The sequence below is a fragment of the Micrasema longulum genome, unplaced genomic scaffold (genome assembly GCF_059751315.1).
Source record: "Micrasema longulum isolate JH-2025_06_02 unplaced genomic scaffold, ASM5975131v1 h1tg003068l, whole genome shotgun sequence".
Taxonomy (NCBI): domain Eukaryota; kingdom Metazoa; phylum Arthropoda; class Insecta; order Trichoptera; family Brachycentridae; genus Micrasema; species Micrasema longulum.
In genome coordinates this window covers 57,704-79,541 of record NW_028280170.1, presented here as the reverse complement: position 1 = coordinate 79,541, position 21,838 = coordinate 57,704, and the positions used below count along the sequence as shown (strand labels likewise).

At 33.3% G+C, this 21,838-nt stretch overlaps 1 protein-coding gene across 1 annotated transcript; it reads right to left on the bottom strand.

Moving 5' to 3' along the window:
* Positions 1-849: 849 nt before the first annotated feature.
* LOC148271152 (uncharacterized) lies at positions 850-17,431 on the bottom strand. Its single transcript, XM_088241775.1, has 5 exons — positions 17,067-17,431; positions 15,224-15,374; positions 13,132-13,291; positions 10,395-10,658; positions 850-1,040 (listed from the first exon to the last, which is right to left on the bottom strand). Exons 3-5 carry the CDS (start codon positions 13,160-13,162, stop codon positions 850-852), a joined length of 486 nt encoding a protein of 161 aa, XP_088097901.1. The 5' UTR covers positions 13,163-13,291; positions 15,224-15,374; positions 17,067-17,431.
* Between the last annotated feature and the right edge of the window lie 4,407 nt (positions 17,432-21,838).

Sequence of the window (21,838 nt, the reverse complement as noted above, 5' to 3'; positions counted from 1 at the left end):
TTTGACACTTGCAAACGACACAACACTGTATCATTTAATTTAAATCGACAGTAGCGTACTAAAAAACGTCTACAGAGTACCTCATGGCCAAAATGTAAAGCCATTGAGAGTAGTTTAGTCAGATTCAGTTTGATGCGTGTGTGCGGTTTCTAGACTATTCAAATTCAATGCCTTTTCAGTTCTCTGTTTTTTATGCCGCAAAGTACGCGCAATATATCTCGATCATTGGCCTAACGCGACTTAACAGCTTTCGCGAGACACCTCGCTCGAGGTCTAGAGTCTTGGTCGCCACATGAGACTCGATACTCTTTGATGGTGGAGAGAGTGCAGAAAAAATTTCTGCGCTATCTGTACCTAAAAGAGTGTGGATATTATCCTCGGCTCTTCCCAACCGACTTTTCACTGGGGATGCTAGGCCATCAGTCATTATGGAGGAGGAGGGACGTTCATTTGGGTGTTCACTTTTTCCAGGTGATTAGAAATTCTGATGGATGTAGGTCTGTTCGTACCTGATAATTATCTTCGACAAAGACAGCATCGATTGTTTTACCTACCGCGATGCAGAACCAACCTGCCAATGGTTATGCCGGTTGGTAGAGCAATCTTGCTATTTAATCGCATCGCCTCGGATGTTGGCATATTTCACGACAGTGGGCCTTCCCTTAGGAAAGCACTTTCTAACTTTTAATTTTTCTTTTTACATTTTGTTATATTATTTTAATAACATAACAATCTACTGTAATTTGTGATCTATTATTGTATTTAAAATGAATTTAAAATGAATTGGGTCTTTTTTCTGTAATGTTCTAAATATCTGAATAAATAAATGAAATGAAATGAAGGAGTAAATCAAAAGTAATACTTACAAATATGTATGTAGTTCACATAATTGGGTTTTCTTGGCCTGACGAGACAGGATCTTGTGTCTATAACACTGTCGGGAAACTTCATTGATTTTATGTAGTGCTCGATCTTTTTAAATATTGGCAGGTAAAATCCGGAACCGGCTACGTGAAAATCTCCACCCCCAAGAGAAGACGCTGAAAACAAAAACACTTTTCATGAAAAAACAGCAAAAAAAAAACACACAAACATTCAAAGTGACTTTTATAACACCAGGAACAAAAGTAAATTTAAAATTCCATTGGCAAAACAATAATTTATACAAAGAGAGCCCATACAAATAAAATAAGCTTCCAAAAAAAATAAGGAAATAAATTGAGATTAACAAATTACAACAGGGATGGAAAATACCTTAAATAAGGGAATATGTAAATCTAGGCATTTACAGGGCTTGTGACCTGTCATTGGCTGGTTTAAGTGGCCACTTTACACACTGTGTAACATTCACCATTTTGCCTATGTTTGAACATCGATATTTCTTCACTCCTTCCATCTGTTGATTTTAGTGAAGTCAAAGAGCTAAAATCTTTATTTATGCGGGTGACATTCATCTAATTTAATTATTTCACCTACAAACTAGGCTACGCCTGAAAACAATATTTTTTTCAATTTCTATGCTTCCTTATAGACCAGCTCCCCGGGGAGTTGAATCCAGTCTTTGTTTACAAAAATTTGGACAAACTCAAAACATTGTTGATATATCAACCTGGTTTATGAAGAAGAAAAGATATTGAAAAAAATATAAATTTCAGGCGTTGCCTAGTATGTAGGTGAAATAATTCAATTAGATGAATCTCACCCGCATTAATAAAGGCTTCAGCTCTTTGACATCACAAACATCAACAGATGAAAGAATTGAAGGAATATAGATGTTCAAATATGAGCAGAATGGTGAATGTTACAAGTGTGTAAAGTGGCCACTTTAACCAGCCAATGAAAGGTCATAATTATTGTGGATGCCTAGACTTCTATATTGCTTTCCTTAAAATGTTCTTTATCTCTGTTGTAAGTTGTTGATATTAACAGCTCTTCAGGTAGTTGAATCCAATCTTTGTCTACAAAAATTTGGACAAACTCAAAATATTTTTGATAAAAAATCTGGCTTATACCAATTAAATTGAAATGATTGCGACTCAATCTACATCTGAAAAATTAAAAGAAACATTAATATCGGCGGAAAAGAACACTTATTAATAAATATTTTTTTTTTTTCTAAATTTGCAGATCATGTGATAGAAAATAATCATAATTTCAGTTAAGACTCTGGATTAAAAGTTATTAATGTTAAAAAGAAAATATTAAAGTTAAACCACTCGGAAATCTAAGAAATTAAAAAAGCGGTTCGTGAAAAAAATAACCATATGAACAATATTTTCATTCAACGATATTTTGAGCATGCACAGATGCTAAAAATTTATTTTTTTTGCAACACAACAGGCCAGAAGGCCCAATTTCAGTCTTGACCACTACACCATGGAGGCCGCCAAACGTCCAAATGTTTTTAAAGAGGCTGTATTTCCTCCCAAGGGAGTTATTTAGATCTAAATTTGTTGCAACAGATAGGGTACACATTTTTGAGAAGAGAATATGGAACTCTAGGCATTTACAGGACTTATTTTATTTTATTTATTTATTAACTTAAGTTAGTTAATATTACATTGTATATTAACTAATATATTTACAATTATAACAAATACTTATTAAATATTTCTTACATAACTACATTATTACAATAAACATAACTTTTTTTTTTTAAATCCGTAAGTTTTCTTTCATTCTTCATACTTTCAGGCATCTCATCATACAGTTTTAACTCTTTATACATTAAGCTATTTTGTGATTTTGTTTTTTTCTTAAGTGGTAGTCTTATCCTATTTCTATTTTTTGTCCTATATTTACATATGAACATTTCTATTTAATATAATTTCACTTATAAAATACTTTGGCATGAGATTATTAAACACTTTACATATAAATACAAATACATTATACAATAGTCTTTTCTTTATTCCTATCCAGTTCAATTGTTTTCTCATTTTTTCAACACTATTATATTTGCTTTTTTTCAGTATAATTCTCATTGCTCTATTTTGTAGTATTTCAAACTTGTTTATGTCTCCCTCGTTAGCTAAATATAATAAAGTAGAGCAATAGTCCCAATGAGGGGCAATTATTGTTTTGTATATAAGTTCCGCACTCTTTTTATTTATTTTTTTTCGAATTCTTCCTAGGAAGTAAATCTTTTTTGAAATTTTCTCATGTATATATTCAAAGTGTGATGTTAAATTTAATCTGGAGTCAAGAATAATTCCTAAGTATTTCATTTCATCAACCCTTTCAATAATTTTACCATCAATATGACCCGTCATTGCCCGGTTTAGTGGCCACTTCACACCCTGTGTAACATTCATCATTCTGTCAATGTTTAAATTTCCACATTTATTCAAATCTTCTATCTGTTGACTTTTGACTGTTTAAAAACATTTGGAAATACTCAAAACATTGTTGTAATTTTTTTTTTTTAATGTGCACAAATTTCGTGTATTTATCAAACTAAAACTTTTATCAAACTACGTAACAATTAATACTTAAATAAAGTTTAGCATTTTAAATACTTAACGTGATAAATTCAATCTTAATAGTTCGTAGTAGAATATTCTGTCCATTAGCCAATAAAGACTATAGTCTACTGATAAATGGCATGCAATTTTTAATGACATCAGAAAGAGTGCAACGCAAGTGTGAACTATCCGCAACTTTTCTTTAGGTAATAGCCAAATTGAATTTATCTAAAAAAAGTAAAACATAAAATTAATAAAAAGTTCAGTGATTAAAAAAATTATATTAGTAATTGGTAATTACTATCTGATGGGAAACAAATTTCCACGTGGATGCGGAGCGAGAAATAGCGGGGGACGAAGCCCTAGGGCATCTAAAATATAGTGAACTGTATTTTAATTTTAATATAAATAAATTAATATCCTTCTATGCTGTATGCTGTGTCAATCAATCACAACTCCAACCAATGAAATAAATCAGGAATGGAAGCCACTAACCTGATTCGTTCTTGATGGAATTGCTTGGGTTCGAGCGGCACCAGCACTAGGGCAATCACCAATCTGACCTGGCACACGTTCAACGAAATAATATATACGACACGAGGTCTTGCTGTGGCGGGTTATCAAAGGATACTGAAGGTGGGAAGTAATCAGATGTTGTGGGTACAAAAAATGTAGAAATTGTGACAATAATTGACTAATGCACACCCACATAATTCGCAACCACTATCAAACCAGGTTTACTAGTATGGAAGGGCTAGCTGTTCCTAGATACTGCAATAAATATGGCAAAAGGACACTGCAATACAGTATACCTAAAATATTTAACATGTTACCAAACAATATTAAAAATACTGAGTTAAATACAGGAGTGCGACGTTTGCTCAAATTATCGTTATTGGAAAAAAGTTTTTTGTATTAGTGATAGTTTTTAATTTTTCATAATGTAATCTGTAATTGTTTTTCAAGTAAAATGATTGTTAATGTAGGTTAAGTGTAAATAATCGATGTAATTTATAAGAACCTGCTGACGAGTTGTATGTATGCAACTCAGCAGGACTTTAATTTAAGACTATTTTGTAAATATTTTTGAAAAAATAAATAATATTTTTTTAAAAATTAAAACATAAATTTCGTCCCAAAAATAGTTTAAATTAAGATTAAAATGAAAATAAAAGACCACACTCATAATTTTGAACACAAATAAAATAATCAACATATAATTTTATATTATATGATTTTAGATGCTATATATAGTATAAAAAATAGTATTAAGAAAATAGACAGAAAAAAATACATAATAGAATATATAAATCAAATATTTATATTTTATATGTAGAAAACAAACATTAAAAATTAAAAGTATCTATTTACATTATGATTTTAAATATAATGTCAACAAAATAAGAAAGAAACAAGAGAAAATAATAAAAATGTATTGTTATTGAATGAGAGATAAATGTGGCCACTTAAACCAGCCATTGACAGGTCGTAAGCCCTGTAGGTGCCTAGACTTCTATATTACCTTCTCTTAAATGTTCTTCATCTCTGTAGTAATATGTTGGTATAATACACATTATATCGGAATTTTCTGTTTGTAGTTTTTCTAAATAGTAAATAATATGTTATGTAAATATCGTTTATTTATTTATTTTATTTTATTTAGGATTTTTACAGCTATTAAATAAACAAAATAATTAGAAAAATCTTAACAATACTAAAGCCAATAAAAAAAATCCACTGTAAATATAATGACACATAATATATAAGAAAAGAAGTTTAGTAATTGTATTTGTGTGACGTTTGTATTCATGTGTATGTGAATGTGTGTATGCGTGAATGAATGAGAAAGAGGGTGCGTGTGTGTGGGTGCGTAAGTATGAAAAAAATAATTGTTTAAAACTTGTAAATTGTATTAAAATTCAAATGACGAAATGATAAAAATTGTTTTTTTTTTTTTAAGTATGTTAAATTTCAAAACCGTATTCTGAAAAAAAAAGCATTTTATTTTTAAATTTAACTGATACACATCGAATGAATAATGTACGACGAGTCCCATACAATACGGTATGTAACCACAAAATGCAGTAAATACGAAAAAATGACAACAATAAAATAAGGTTTGACAATACGCGAACGTTGATTCAAAACTAACACACAAATGCATATTTAGACCCTCAAGTTTTTAAATAGCTAGGGTGCTATTCTAAACCACTCTCGCAGCACGATAAAACAGTTTTTATCGTGTATTTTGTATGCAAATACACGAGATAATGCGGCTAAGAGAGCGTTTGGAATACCAGCCCTGGTACAACTTACGTTTGTGTACTCGTTCGTTTCTCGTCTCGTGAGGGGTAAAACGGAGGGTAGCTGCATTTTAGCCCTTTGTTTGTCAATTTCTCTGAATTGTGAATTGATGTAGTAATTGTCGAATCGATCCCTTGTCAGAAAAAGGTAGCGATATCGAAAAACACTAAAAAACATATAAAGATACTATTAACGATATATTTAACCAACTGTTTGGTTTTTTGCTCATAAGAGAGTTATCACGGTGTAGCGAGATTAGAAACTTAGGAGTTATTTTTGATTGTAGCTAGATGTTTGCGTCTCACATAAATGCTGGGCTTCGTTTTACGAATTTCCAAACCCTTTATATAACCGTATACATTATAACACTTTTGTACGCAATATATTGAAATTTGCATCTTGAAAGGATTGAAAATGTTTAACAAAAATTTAAAAAATGCCTAGATTATAAAAACAATAAAACTCTTTTCACTTACAGCCAATCTATTTTTTACCCTTGAAAAAAGATGGACCATATCTGAATTTTGCTATTAAAATAAATTATCAAATAATAAAGAATACTCTTTTTACCTACTCTCCAAAATTAATCTTAATGTCCCCATTCACGTGACAAGAAATAGGTTTTTATTCCATCTGCCAGTCTGTAGCACTGACTAAGTACAACACTCTTTTCTCTATCGTTTTTGCTCAAATTATAATGCTTTTTTCATCTATTGATATATTTAACATGCCCCTTAATTTGTTTAAAAATAAATTCAGCCTATCTGGCTGTGATACGCTCCCACTTGCTTTTACATTTAAGCTCACGCTTACACACGCCTAAACACTTACTGCCACACACGGGTTTCACAGGCCGGTTTTAACACTACCAACGCCCTGGGCGGGATTTCTACGGCGCCCCCTATCTTCCACTCCTTCAGACCCATACGAAAAAAGGCAAGGTTCATAATGAAATAACTATTTTTAAAAAAAATACCAATAAAATTTTACTTTTTTAGCCTTTCTATCAATGAACTCTTATAAACATAATTAAGTTAATGTTTTCCACAATTTCATTTTCGATTGACAAATATGCCAGGTTTGTGAATCTAGATTGAGATATTGTCGATCGTAGATAAGTTTTTCTAAGTTTAAGCTTTAAAAAATTCCTTTCCCCACTAGCAATCGTTACAGGTAGGTATAGTGATCAATATTCGCAACGCTATCCATAAATTTGGGTACAGTTCTTGTAAGTTACGATCTTTGATAAAATTCAAAACAATGACAGGATTAACCACATTCTGATCAGGCAACAACGATTTCAGACTTATGAGTTCATCACCAACATACAACCATCTATATCGGATTTAGAATCTACTGTTAATTTCAATTGGAAATTACCACAGAGTTTGAGAAGGTCTGGTTTTTCCGGAATCTTTTTTATATTGAACCAAGATTTTGAGTACTCATTTAACTTTTCAAATCTTTCATGGAGTGAAATAAAGGTAGTGTCCAAAAGGCTGCAGAAAAATCAACTTCAAATGACTTTTTTGGTGTAGTTATAGTCTCATCGTGGGCCACTATAACGAGTTTGTCGCTAAATTTAGGAAATTTACGAGTAAGTTGGACTCGCTCGATGAGCGAGTGGATAAAATGGGGCGCCTGCAGCGCCCCTTTATATCAACCGCGCCCTACCCTAACGCCGCTACTGACCACACAAATACACAAAAACGCATATATTAATGCAATACTCACGTGCACACAAGTAATAATATAAAAGCCATCGATAACACGGTGCAGCCGACAGAAAACCACTTAATCAGAGTAAATTTACTCCTCAGTTCGACCCTTATCTCTTTGAATATTTCTTCAAATGATTTTGAAGTGTTTGTCGCTACGTGGAAACTTTCGTGAAATTTGATATTGACATACAAAGCATGTTTTAGCTTTATGCTTAAAATGTGGAGTTCTAAAACCAGTAAACGAGTTATATGATTAGTAATATTATAAGCCAAAGGATCTTAATATTTCTAGACCGGAATTGGATTCTACGTCCTATTCCAGAGAGAAACCACTTTATCAATCATAAACATCATTCTTTTTTCACACTTAATAGGCCATATACTCGCATATGTTTTTAAAAAAATATTTTTGATGTTTCTGATCCTATATTTGTCGTGATATACTCATGTGTCAGTGTCAACTAATTTATTTATTTATTTATTTATTCACACTCTTTATCAAAATACAATTCTATGTTCACTTTGCCCAGCTAACAAGGGTACATACCCCGTTCCAAGCTAGGCATTTTATTATATTATAATAGTTAACAAATTAATATAGAGCACAGACAAACAAAATATAAACTTATTCGGATACACATTTTGATTCATATACATACAGACATACACATATATAGACACATGTATATATAAATATACACATATATACACATGTACATACACACATGCGCATACACATACATACATTCATAAAAACAGACAATTTATTTATGCGAAACTTCATGGTTGTCATCTATAAATATATTTTATCAAAATTATTCCTTATTTTTTATATTTTATTTTTGACATCCAGTAAGGTTCTCCAATCCGTGGCATGCATCAACTTTTCTGACTCCCTACGACCAATGTCATGAAAGAGCGAGGTCAACACCTTCCGTAACTTGACAACACTCCCGTCTTTCCACGATTCTGGCAAAAGATTATGGACCTTTTTGCCCACGTTATAGTGTTGTCTCGATGCCAGAACAGTGTTGACCCCTTCACTTAGTATCAGATCCCTATTAGAGTATCTTGTATTATGGTTGTGGTTGACGCTCGGGTAAATGTCTCTCTTTATGTGTGTAACCACTACCGTTCTCAATATATACTGTTGAATAATATTCAGTACTCTGAATTCTTTGAAGAGCAAGTCACTTGGATAACGAAATGTTTTTTTTTAAATGACTCGGATTAAAGATTTCTGTGCAATTGCTACAGGTTTTTGTCTTCGCTGTTTGCTCGTCCCAATCGCTCGTCCCATCTCAACACAGAACTTTTAGTTCCATGGAGTTGAGACTTATGTCTCAAATAATATACAGTAAACTTATGTACGTAAATAAATAAATAAAATTTAAATACATAAATAGCGCCCTGCATTGGTATACCAATCACAGCGTATCTCGATCATTTTTTCTACGCAAAGGTAAGATGATCTGTCTTACGCTGCAGGTACCAGTCCAGGGACTATGAAATATTCTAGTGTGGAAAACACCTTTTAAATAAATATTTCATATCCACCATGTCAGGAATCGAACCCGAGACCTCTCGCATGGTAGGCAAACGCTCTGAACATTACTACACCACAAGGCCAACTGTATCAGTGATTTTTTAAAATGATTTTTGTAATTATTGAATGTCTTACAATTTTATAGGTTGGCAGTAAATCATTACATGTATTTTGCACATACATATTATACAGTTGGCCTCGTGGTGTAATAGTCAGCGCGTTTGCCTACCGGGCAAGAGGTCTCGGGCTCGATTCCCGACATGGCAGAAATGAAATATTTATTTTAAAGGGTGTTTTCTCACCAGAATATTTCATAGTCCGTGGACTGGAATCTAAAGTATAAGACTGATCATCTTACCTTCATGTAACAAAAATGATCAAGATACGCTGCGTTTGGTGGACCAATGAAGTTCCTTATGCACCATAAGGTGCAAAAAGGGAAAAATGATTATGAAGATACGTATTAAATGTTTTTTTAATAATAAAAAAAAATAAAAAAAATACTTGTAACTAAAATTTATGAAAATAATATGTGTAACGTCAAAGCAAACAACCTCGTAGAAAATATATTTTTCAACAATGTTTTTAGTATGTCCAAATGCTTGCAGACTGGCTGGATCTTCTCCCTAGGGAGTTAATCATATTTAAATTTGGTGCAACAGAGAGGGATACCATCGAACATGGGAATAGGTAGAAGAGTTAAGGAAATGTGGATGATCAAACATAGTCAGAATGGTGAATATTGCACAGTGTGTAAAGTGGCCACTTAAACAGCAAATAACAGGTCATAAGCCCTGTAAATGCGTAGACTCCCATATTCCCTTCTCAAAAAAGTTTTCCCTCTCTGTTACAACAAATTTAAATATGAACAACTCCCTAAGGAGAAAATCCAGCCAGTCTGCAAGCATTTGGACATACTCAAAGCATTGCTGAATTAACTACCTGGTAAAAGAAGAAGTATAACAGATTGAAAAATTATTTTTCAGGCGTTGCCTAGTAGGTGAATTGGTTCAGCCGCATGAATCTCACCCACACGATAAAAGTTTCAGCTCCTTTACTTCACAAAAGTCAACAGATGGAAGAGTAGAGGAAATTTGAATGTTCAAACAATGGCAGAATGGTGAATGTTACACAGTGTGTAAATTGGTCAATGACAGATTATCAGTCCTGTAAATGCCGAGACTCCCACATTTCCTTCTCAAAAATGGTTTCGCTCTCGGTTGCAAAATTTAAGATATTTTTCTTTCAAATAACCTTGACCATTTTTTTACTTGTGGTGCCAATTTTTTTAATGAAAAAAACGAGCTTAACTAACGTTAACTAAATATTTTAAAATCTTTTGCGATAAGATTTACGTACCTTTCCTAATTTTCGTCACAACACCAACTTCGATGTCGTCTATCATCTGGCACATGAAGTCGAGCGGTTTGGTGAAGTAGCAAATATTCTTCAGCAAGTATTCCTGGCTACACTCCGTGGAGAATGCTGGTCCCATGCTGGCCTTACAATCGGCTATGGCACCGTTGAACATCCTCGTACAGCGGTCAAAAGGACTCCCCAGTCTTTTGTTGCATATGTTAACGACAGAGGACAACCATTGGAAGACTATTTGAAAGGCGTCAGCTGAAATAAAACATAAATATACGTCAACGTATTACAACAGAGATGAAGAACATTTGAGAGAAGGGAAAATAGAAGTCTAGGCATCTATCAACAGGGCTTATGACCTGTCATTGGGATTTGGAAATGGAAATATAAATTAACATATTACAACAGAGATGAAGAACATTTAAGAAAATGTAATATGGAAGTCTAGGCATCTACAGGGCTTATGACCTGTCAATGGCTGGTTTAAGTGGCCACTTTACTCGCTGTGTAACATTCACCATTCTGCCCATATTTGAACATCCACATTTCCTCAACTCTTCCATCTGTTGACTTTTGTGAAGTAAAAGAGCTGAAACCTTTATCACGTGGGTGAGATTCATCCGGCTGAACCAAATCAACTACTAGGCAACGCCTGAAAACAATTTTTCAATTTTTATACTTCTCCTTTTACCAGGTAGTAATACAACAATGTTTGATTATGTCCAAATGCTTGCAATGCTTGCAAAATATAACATTAATAGAAATGAGACATGAGATGTTCTATCTATATTCCTTCAATTCTTTCATCTCTTGATGTTTGTGAAGTTAAAGAGCTGAAACCTTTATTTATGCGGGTGAGATTCATCAAATTTAATTATTTCACCTTCATACTAGGCAACGCCTGAAAATGTTATTTTTTCCATTTCTACACTTCCTCATGGACCAGGTTGAATTTATCAACAATATTTTGAGTGTTTCCAAAAGTTTTTAGACAAGGACTGGATTCAACTCCCTGGGAAGCTGATAACATTAACATATTACAACAGAGACGCCTGAAATGTTCAAATATAGGCAGAATGATGCACAGTGTGTAAAGTGGCCACTTAAACCAGACAATGACAGGTCGTAAGCCCAGTAGGTGCCTAGACTTTTATTTTTCTTTCTCTAAAATGTTCTTCATCTATGTTGTGATGTGTTTTTATTAACAGCTTCCTAGGGTTGAGTCCAGTCCTCGTACGAAAATTTAGACAAACTGAAAACATAGTTTATTAATCAGAAAGTTAATGCTGTGAATGTTAATAGATTGTTAATATTAAACGTCGTATTTTTATCCTTAGAGGTGGAGGTCAGTGTTACGCAAGCTCCTGAGGTCACTGCGGCCTGTGAAGATCTATTGTGACGGGTCCCTGTGAACAGTACTCGCCCTCCCAAGCCCGGGTCTATAAAGAGCCTGGCTACTGTGTGGAAGACGAGAGTTTACATTTAAATCTCCCCCTTTAAGCCCAGATCAGTAAAGTATCAGCATACTAGGTCGGGGGCGAGTTTTTTAACATCCTCAGGTTTAACCAGTGGTCTCCCGAGGATGAGGCTTCTTTTATGATGCAAAGCATCACAGTCACATATAATGCGTATAGGTGTTTCCTCATTTGCACAGCAGAACCTACATCTAGAAGTTTCGGAAAGGTTCATTCTGGCAAGGTGTTTGTTCAATCTGCAGTGCCCCGCAAGGACTCTAGTGACAACCTTTTAAAGTGTTCAATTCATTAATTGACTGTCCTGATTTGCTGGCGTTGGTGTGTTTCCGTGTACCTGGTAGACATACCCGCCACAGATCTCCTTTTTGCTCTGCAAGTTCTAGGACCAACTATCACATGCACTCGCCTATCTCTAGGCTCCATAGATATGGCAATTAGTATGAAGACAAGGCTGATATTTTATTTATTTATTTTTTTATTTTTTATTTTATTTTATTCAGGAAACATACAGTACAGTTACAAAGTTTAATATTTTACACAATTAGACTTAATTCTAATAGTGAAGTTTCCATATTATAAAGCAATTATATGTAAGGTTAATTATGAAAGTATAAAAAGAGAAAGAAAAAGAAAAACATTAATGAAAGTTGTTTAAAAATTAAAATTTAAGTGAAAAAAAGATATTAAAAATTTTGTAGTTTGTAGTGAGTATTTACAAATGGATATAATATTAGAGATGAAGAAAATTTGTAAGAGTAATTTAAAATTAAGAATGAAAAACATGATCAGATGTAAAAATAAAATAAAATAGTAATATATATATTTTTTTAAATATATATATTTATTAATATATTTGGTTCTAGACTGATAGTTATAAAACGAATCTGATTGCTTTTTTTCTCTCGCAATATTATTCTTAAACTTTTCTTTATATTTAAAAATGTTTTTCCTTTTTTTTATATATTTATGTATTTATTTCGTTAATATTTTTGGTTGCTTATGTGTATTTACCTACTTGTTACTATTGTTATAGTTATGCAATTTTATTATTTTTTGCCATGTTTATATATATGTATTTTTTTTTCATATTTATGTTTAATATATTTAAAGGCAATTTATGCCGTTCATGTAAAATAAATAAATAAATAAAATGAACCCTTACTAGATTTCGGCAGAGCGTTATTAAGTCAAAAGAAAAACTTTGCGAGAACCCTTATACGTGTTCCTTCGCATAATTATAATATTTAACTTACCAATTTTTAAAACCACTTTTTCAATTTCCATCAATGGTTCTAGTAATGTTTCTACCTCTTCCCTTATAACGCCAACTAATTGATTCAAAATGTGCCTCAATTCTATAAAGGGTTGCTTTATAGCGTGCTTCAGTTTTAGATATGCTTCATGTAACTTGTGCTTGGAAAGAAAATAATAAAATAGACAATCTTAGACAGTTGACTTCCAAATTGTCGTTGCGTCTTGCAAACTGACTCTCTGCATTCATTTTACTAAATACGCCAAAAAAATTCAAAAAAATATATTTAACCACAATGAGGAAGTTCAGTCTGTTTTTTAAGGTTTCATTTATTATTTGTTAACACTTTGTATCCCGGAGCCGTGTAAACACGTGATTATATAACCACGCGTTGTGTCCCGGTTCTGTGCTTTCACGTGATTTACCAGCTGTTCAAAAGAGTGCATTTTATTCACATCTTGTGACATCTTGTGGCTTTTATTAGTACTTTTTGCTGCTGGTAAACTACGTGAAAACACGGGACTGGGACACAACGCATGGTTATTATAATCGCGTGTTTACACGGTTCTGGGATACAAAGCACAAAAAAAGGAGTGAGACACCGTGGGTATATGTTGCGAACATTGCAATGTGGCTCTTCAGAAAGGCGAATGTCGGCAATGTCACTCTGACATTTCATGAACACATAGAGACAATCAGTGGTAATGCATTGAAGATGTTAGGATTTGTTCTGCGCACTGCCAGGGTTTTCGAAAATACCCGCGTACTGAGAACTCTTTACAACTCCTCGGTGCGAAGTAGACTCGAGAGTGGCTCGATGATTTGGGGGCCATATGAACTGAAGTACTCTCTTATGATAGAGAAAATCCAAAAGAAGTTTCTGAGATATCTCTACATGAGAGAGTGCGGGTATTATCCTTGGCTCTACCCGACCGAGTTTCTCCAGGGTATGCTTGGCTACAACAGTTTAGAGACTAGAAGGAATGTGTATTTGACTACACATTTTTATCGATTGTTGCGCGGTATGATCGATAATTCTGAAATTATGATGAGCATTGGTTTGTATGTTCCTAATAATTACCTAAGACAGCGTCAGCATAGATTGTTTCATATTCTGATATTCAGGATTAACCTGCCTATGGTTATGCCTGTTGGAAGGGCTACCGCTATGCTGAACAACATCGCTCTGGATATTGATCTGTTCCATGTATCCGAAGGGGTTTTCCGGAGCAGGATTCTTCGACTACTTTGACATGAGTCTCTTTCGTGTATTTTTTTTTCTTTTTTATAATATGTTCGTATTGAATGTATTTTTGTAATGTATATGTTATATTTGAAATAAATAAATTGAATTGAATTGAAAACTATAATATAAAAATGACTTATTAAATTGTTTCAAAAAAACATGAGAAGTAAGAATTGATTTAACTTAGTATTTTCATAATTATAACACATTTAAGGAACCCTTCACAAAACATGAAATTTCACAAAAATGGGCCGGGCACAGAGTTTATTCTATGTGTATTCGGCCGGTACTCAAAGTGTTAATAGACTATCAAACTAATCCAATTAAAAAAAACGAAAAATATGTATCTACGTATTAGCATAACTATGATTTTTAAAAAAATATATTTTTTTGAAAATTTATTTATTAACCTTTACATTGATTTTCCAAAAATAATGTATACATTTTTCATTCATACTCTGTTCGAAATAATATTTTTTACTTCTTTTGAAAAGTTTGTCTGAGTCTTTTGTTTAGTTTTGTCTGGTAGTTTATTGTATAATTTCAGTCCCTGATTTATAAGTCTCGATTATCCTTGTCTCGTTTTGGAATGTATGTGATATTGTTCTGATATTCTTGTATTATGTTCTTGTTTAATACTCTTATTATTTACTGATGTTAAAATTTTTCCGGCTATTTTCTAAAAGTCGTAAATAACTTGTGCTGGAAAAATGGAAATCAAGTTGTGGAAGAGTGGGATTTGAGCCTGGGACTTTTGTTCCGTGAGTTAAAAATACTACCCCGAGACCACAGCTCGGCTATAATAAGCTCCTAGATACTTATTATCAGCCGATCCAGTATTAATTACCTCATTACAAAGCAAACCTCTAGAAAGCTTGGAGACGTTCAAAACGGTGTTTTCTGTGGGTCCTGTTAATATCAAAATATAGATGTATGCTATGACTGCTTGCCTTCCTCTTGAAGAACAAAATTGTGGTAATATTATGTATGTATAACAGCTGAAATGTAAAAAAAGAGTTGTTTCTTTAAAGTGTAATACAACATTAAATTAAAAATTCTTGTCAAGCTTTGATTGGGTTAGAAATAATGAAAGCATAGATTTATTTAAAAAAAAATAATATTCGACAAATCTGCCGTCTTTACGCAAAGTGAATCTAGCATTTTAGATGTTTTTTTTTTTAAATTACAGATTCGGAATCACAAAGAGAAGACTTTTATTTATTTATTTTTAAGAAACAAACAGTCGAAAATTATTTAATAACATAAAAAATATACGGTTTAAAGACAGACAAGCGAAGTTTCTAAATAAGATTCATACATATTAAATTGTGGCACAACAATAGGGTGTGTTTGTGTGTATTTGTGTGAGAGTACGTGTTCAGGTGTGTGTAAGCGTGAGCATCATTAAATAGCAAGTAAGAGCGAATCGCAGCCAGAAAGAATGAGTTTTAATTGATTTTTAAATAAATTAAGGGGCATGTAAAATATATCAACAGATGAAAAAAAGCATTACAGTTAGAGCAAGAACGATAGAGGAAAGAGTGTTGTGCATAGTTAGTGCTACAGACTGGCAGATGGAATAAATACTCGTCAATGTTTGAGTCAAGTTTCGTCAATGTTTGAGTATGTCCAAATGCTTGCAGACTGGCTGGATTTCCTCCCCAAGGAGTTATTCATATTTAAATTTATTTCAACAGAGAGGGAAAACATTATTGAGAAGGGAATATAAAAATGTTTTCCCTCTCTGTTGAAATAAACTTATTTTTCGTCACGTGAAAGGGGACATTAAGATTAATTTTGGAGAGTAAGTTAAAAGAGTCTACTTTATTATTTAATAATTTATGTAAATAGCATAGTTCAGATACAGTGCGTCTATTTTCAAGGGTAAAAAATCCATTTTGTTTGGCAGATTGGCTGTAAGTACAAAGCGTTTTATTGTTTTTATAATCTAGGTATTTAAAAAATTTTCATTGAACATTTTCAATCCCTTCAGACGAGAAAGAGAGCATATGGAACGATTGAGAAAAAAATATTTCTTGGGGTTTTTTGCTTCTGGCGGAAATCGAGCCAGTTAGCCATCTAACCAACTGCACCACGGCGCCTGCATCTACAAATATATTTTTATCAATCGGTATAATTGCAGTCTGATTCGGTAGATCTGTAGATTGCTCCCTAAATCGGTTGATCTACCAAAAAATCGGTAGGGTTGGCAATGCTGCGTTGAAGTCACGTGATGCAATAGAGACTGGCACCACAAAGCCCGCGTATTTTGAATATGATACGATATGCCATGATTATTTATTTTATTTTATTTGGGATTTTTACAGCTATTACATAAACAAAATAATTAGAAAAATCTTAACAATACTAAAGCCAATTAAAAAAATCCACTGTAAATATAATGACACATAATATATAAGAAAAGAAGTTTAGTAATTGTATTTGTGTGACGTTTGTATTCATGTGTATGTGAATGTGTGTATGCGTGAATGAATGAGGGAGAGGATACATGTGCGTGTGTGAATGAATGAGGGAGAGGGTGCGTGTGTGTGGGTGCGTAAGTATGAAAAAAATATTTGCTTAAAACCCATACCCATACCCATATCCATTTTATTATACCCATGTATGTCATTTTGTCCGCTTTCCCGCAATAATCATTGTTAGTTTAATCAATAAATAAATAGTCTTACCGTACGGAAGAGCTAAAGGCCAGGCCCAATCCGAGAAATGAACCCAAGAAAAAACAGAACACGGCTGCAAAATGAACTGAAGCGTGAAACTGGTAAACAAGGACGAAAAAAAACGCGTAGGTTAGTACTAGACCGATAATGAAACCCACAAATGTCTTTAAAAAATACTTGAAAAATCTCCGACATCCGCCTGTTGTTTTCCAAAAATTTGCGATGTTTTTACACAAATAAGTAGCAGTTATTTTGTCTTTGATTCCGTCAACTAAATTGGGTTTTTCTTCAGTTGCTCTAAAAGCTTTTAGTTTAGCGTCAACATATAAATTATAGATATGTTTTAATAACAACGCTTTTATCCACGTGTTGAAATGGACCATTTTGATTGTAACGAGATTGACAATAATCTTTGACAGTTCAACTTATCAAAATTCCTTTATTTTGTTCTCATTTTGAATATGCATGCTAACACAATTATCTGGTAACCTACTTGTAAAATATTCGGAAATACTCGACGGGTTATCCATTCGGGATGCATCGGTATCACTCGGAAATCCGTCTCCCGTTCGGGATGCTTCGGAATCACTCGGGCGCTCTTTATGTTGAAATTCTACCAAACTTTTTTTTACAATTCGTTTTGAACATGTTATCAATAAATCCTTAAAACTCCTTGGTTTTATTAACAGAAGCACAACTGACTTCAAAAATATCAAACACTTACAACTCTCTTCTGTTCCCTAGTTCGCCCGCACCTGGAGTATTCTTCTGTTGTCTGGTCTCCCTATTATGATGTTCACATCAAGAATATTGGATCAGTTCAACATCAATTTTTGAGAAAGATAGGCTGGAGGTTGGGTTTATCCAAATACCAATATACGTATGTATAATGAGTTAGAAACTAGCCTAAATATATATTCTCTTCAAGACCGTCGAAATAAATCCGACCTTCTAGTCCTATTTAAAATTCTCAACTCACTCTTTGATGCGTCTGAACTACTGAGCTCAATAAAATTAAATATACCAACTTAAAACCTCAGACAAAACTTACTCTTTCATACCGATAACCATAGAACTAACTACGGTTTTCATTCCCCTGTGCCCAGAATTCTTAGGTCTGCCAACAAACATACCAGTCTTGATTTCTTTGATAACAAGTTGTCTTCTTTTAAACGATCACTGGATCAAATTAAATTAAAAACACCTCTCTCCTGCTTCCACTCCCACAAAGTCTACTATATAAATATACCATTGTGTCTTTCTACTTTTCTTTATAATAATTTTCTATGCATAAATATGTCCTTAAAAATGCCCATTGGGCGTATATATAAATAAATTAATTCATATTGCAATAAAATTAGCCCTGAGTAGCGCCTGCTGACGTCACTCAAAATAAACATATTCGTTTTTATTGTAATATCTGATGATTTAATAAGAAAAGCTTTTAATACCCATTCACAGCTCTAATTTGTTTGTTTCTTCTTTTACAGTTGTAGCTGCTCGATTGTGGAATAACCTACCCACTAATGCCAGAGTAAGCCCTTTCTTTATTTATTTTTTGTGTTAAGGTCCATTGCACAGTATTTTTGACGGTCTTAAGTTTTTTCCTTTTTAATGTCAGTGTTGTAAATATGTTTCTTTTTTGTGTAATACCGCGTGGGTTGAATTTGTTCCGACGTTTCGGCTATCATTGCAGGAGCCATCTTCAGGGTAATGATAATAATAATAATAATCATGGTTTATTAACAAAAATAAGAAATTACTTCATTTAATACATACACACTAAGGTTATAGATTTCTCTGGATCATGTCTAGTCTGCCTAACTAGGTACAACCTGTTTTAAGGCAGACATTTTTATGCAGAATACACAATAACATTACTAACGCCCGCTTAATTTAATTAAGACAATCTCTTATCTTAATTTTAACTGGAGATACAGGAATTCTGATCTTAATTATATATCTTCCTGCAAAAAGCACCACTCGCTTACTTTAGAAGATCGCCGTCTACTATTAGACATGGGGGTGCTTCGTGACATACTCAGTGGACGCCTTGATAGTCCGGCTCTTTTGTCGGAGTTATCATTAAATGTCCCCGGCTAACGCACCCGTCACACGTCGAGCTCTCTATTTCATGTGCCAGCAGTTCGTACTAACTATGCCCTGAACTCTCCACTTATCCGTTTTGCTCGTGAATATAATTTGAACTTTCCCCTTATTGATCCATTTGATAGTAAAAAAATAACATTTAAAATTCCCGTCTTAAAGCATACTTTTTCGTCTTATACTTAGTTTCAATAATAAAGTCTTATTTTATCTAATTTTATTTTATTTTATCTCTAATTCCTAATATTTTATATATATTTGTATTTTCGACACTTGACACTTGTGCAATATTTATACACATGTCCACCCTCATTCCAATATAACACCCACTCACCCACCCTCTCACTCACTTACACTCACACAAACACACTAGTATGTATTGTACGTGTATTTAATGTATTCCTGTGGATATCTGTCATTGGTTTTATTATCTGTGTATTTTATTTGTTATATTTTTGTTACATGTATTACAGTTGATATCCCCAAAAAAAAAAAATAGATGTATTTATTTATACCATTTATCGGGTTGTGGTCCTGTGGCTAGTGTCTCGGACTCACGGACCAAAGGTCTGTAGTTCGAATCCCACTCTATCCCAACTTGTTTTCAATTTTCTAATAGTGAGTTATTTACAACTCGTTAAAAATGGCCCTCGAAATGAAATAATCATAAGAACGCAAATATTTCTTAATCCTCTAAAAAATATATATATTATATAAGAATATTTTTGAGTAAATTTTCCAATATTTCTCTACCTTAACCCAGTGACCATTTATTTAAATTGATTCCGAGTCATGGTTTTGAAATGCTCGGGTAACATATTGAATATTTTGGGGCCCAGAAACCTGACATTTCTTTGGTAAACTAGGTGTTTTGCAGAAAAATATGTGTTCATGTACTAGTAATTTGTACCGTGTCGCAGTCGGCAGTGGGCACATTTCTATTCGATTTTGTAATATAAAGTGCTGAAAACCTTGGTGAGTTTAATTTAAGTCCGTCGGCGTCGTATATAAATAATCAATCGTCATTAAACTCTACACTAATGCGTAATATGAATCTTATTTGGGTGATTCCGTGTAAGTTGGATCCGTTCCGGGTAGAGTTGGATTTGTTCTGGAAGCTATATTAGAGACAAACCCTGAAAATGGCTCCTGCAATGGTAGCCAAAATGACGTAATGAATCTAACTTACACGGGATCACCCAGAAAATATTCATATTGATAAAAGTGACCGTAAAAACCCACGCACCATCAATTCGGATTATGATTTTTTTAATACACATATTTAAACTTATTGCAATAGAGAAGGAAAACATTTTGGAGAAGGGAATATGGAAGTCTAGGAATTGACAGGGCTTATGACCTGTCATTCGCTGGTTTAAGTGGCCACTTTACACACTGTGTAACATTCACCATTCTGCCCATGTTAGAACATCCACATTTCCTCAACTCTTCCATCTGTTGACTTTTGTGAAGTTAAGGAGCTGAAACCTTTATTATGCGGGTGAGATTCATCCGGCTGAACCAAATCACCTACTAGGCAACGCCTGAAAACAATTTTTCAATTTTTATACTAACTCCCTAGGGAGGAAATCCAGCTAGTCTGCAAGCATTTGGACATACATAAACATTGTTTTATAATACTTAATTGATTAATTTTACATTAATCAATTCTTAAATTTATAAATGACATTTAAATTAGCAGCACCTTTTAAAAAAAGAGAAATACTATTGGGCCCAGATAAGGAAACTTCAAATTTTATAACAATTAAAAATATATCGAATTATTTTACCTATTCATATTTATAATTTTAAAAAGGTATAGAAAAAGATAAAACGTAGAAAAAACTTTTTTTTAATTCAAAAATATTTATTTTCAGCATATTTTCTATATCATATATAAGTCATATCATAAACCAGCCATTGACAGGTCATAAGCCCTGTAGATGCCTAGACTTCTATATTACCTTTTCTTAAATGTTCTTCATCTCTGTTGTAATATGTTAATATAAACAGCTCCCCAGGGAGTTGAATCCAGTCCTTGTCTACAAAAATTTGGACAAACTCAAAATATTGTTCATATATAAGTATCAGTACAAAATATAGTAATTGAATACATTATTGCGTATAATACTACTTTTTACGTACACGCATACCAGCTAATGTCAGATATAAGGAGTCATAATTAGTCATTATATAAACATGCAACTCTACACATGATTTTACCCTCGCCTTACCGCACCTACGTTCAAAGTGGTCACCCCGGCGTGATAGCAAACAATGTAAAAGCGTGTTCCTTTATTGACCAATTTCGACTCTATCTGATATCAGCGGTTATGTCTAGACATAAGTGTAGGTGTTATAAGGGTATGCATTATCCGCTTAAATAACATTGAGGTTTATAATTAGAGTTAACATAGGCGTTCGAAATATGTCCCCTCAACCTGCGGCCAAGTGATCTATGTTTCATAAAAATAAATACGCCGCTCAAGTTACGCGCGTGCGTCTCCCATCACTGTCATCAACCGAAGGAAGGCTGAATCTATTTTAGACAACACCCGCCACAGGACAGCGTCTTTGTCTTCCTTGTTACGAGTTCTATCTTCGTGCTCTCTCTTATACAAATATTTTGCTGAATTAGCAGAGATTTATAAAATAGCAAGGATATTTTTTTTTGT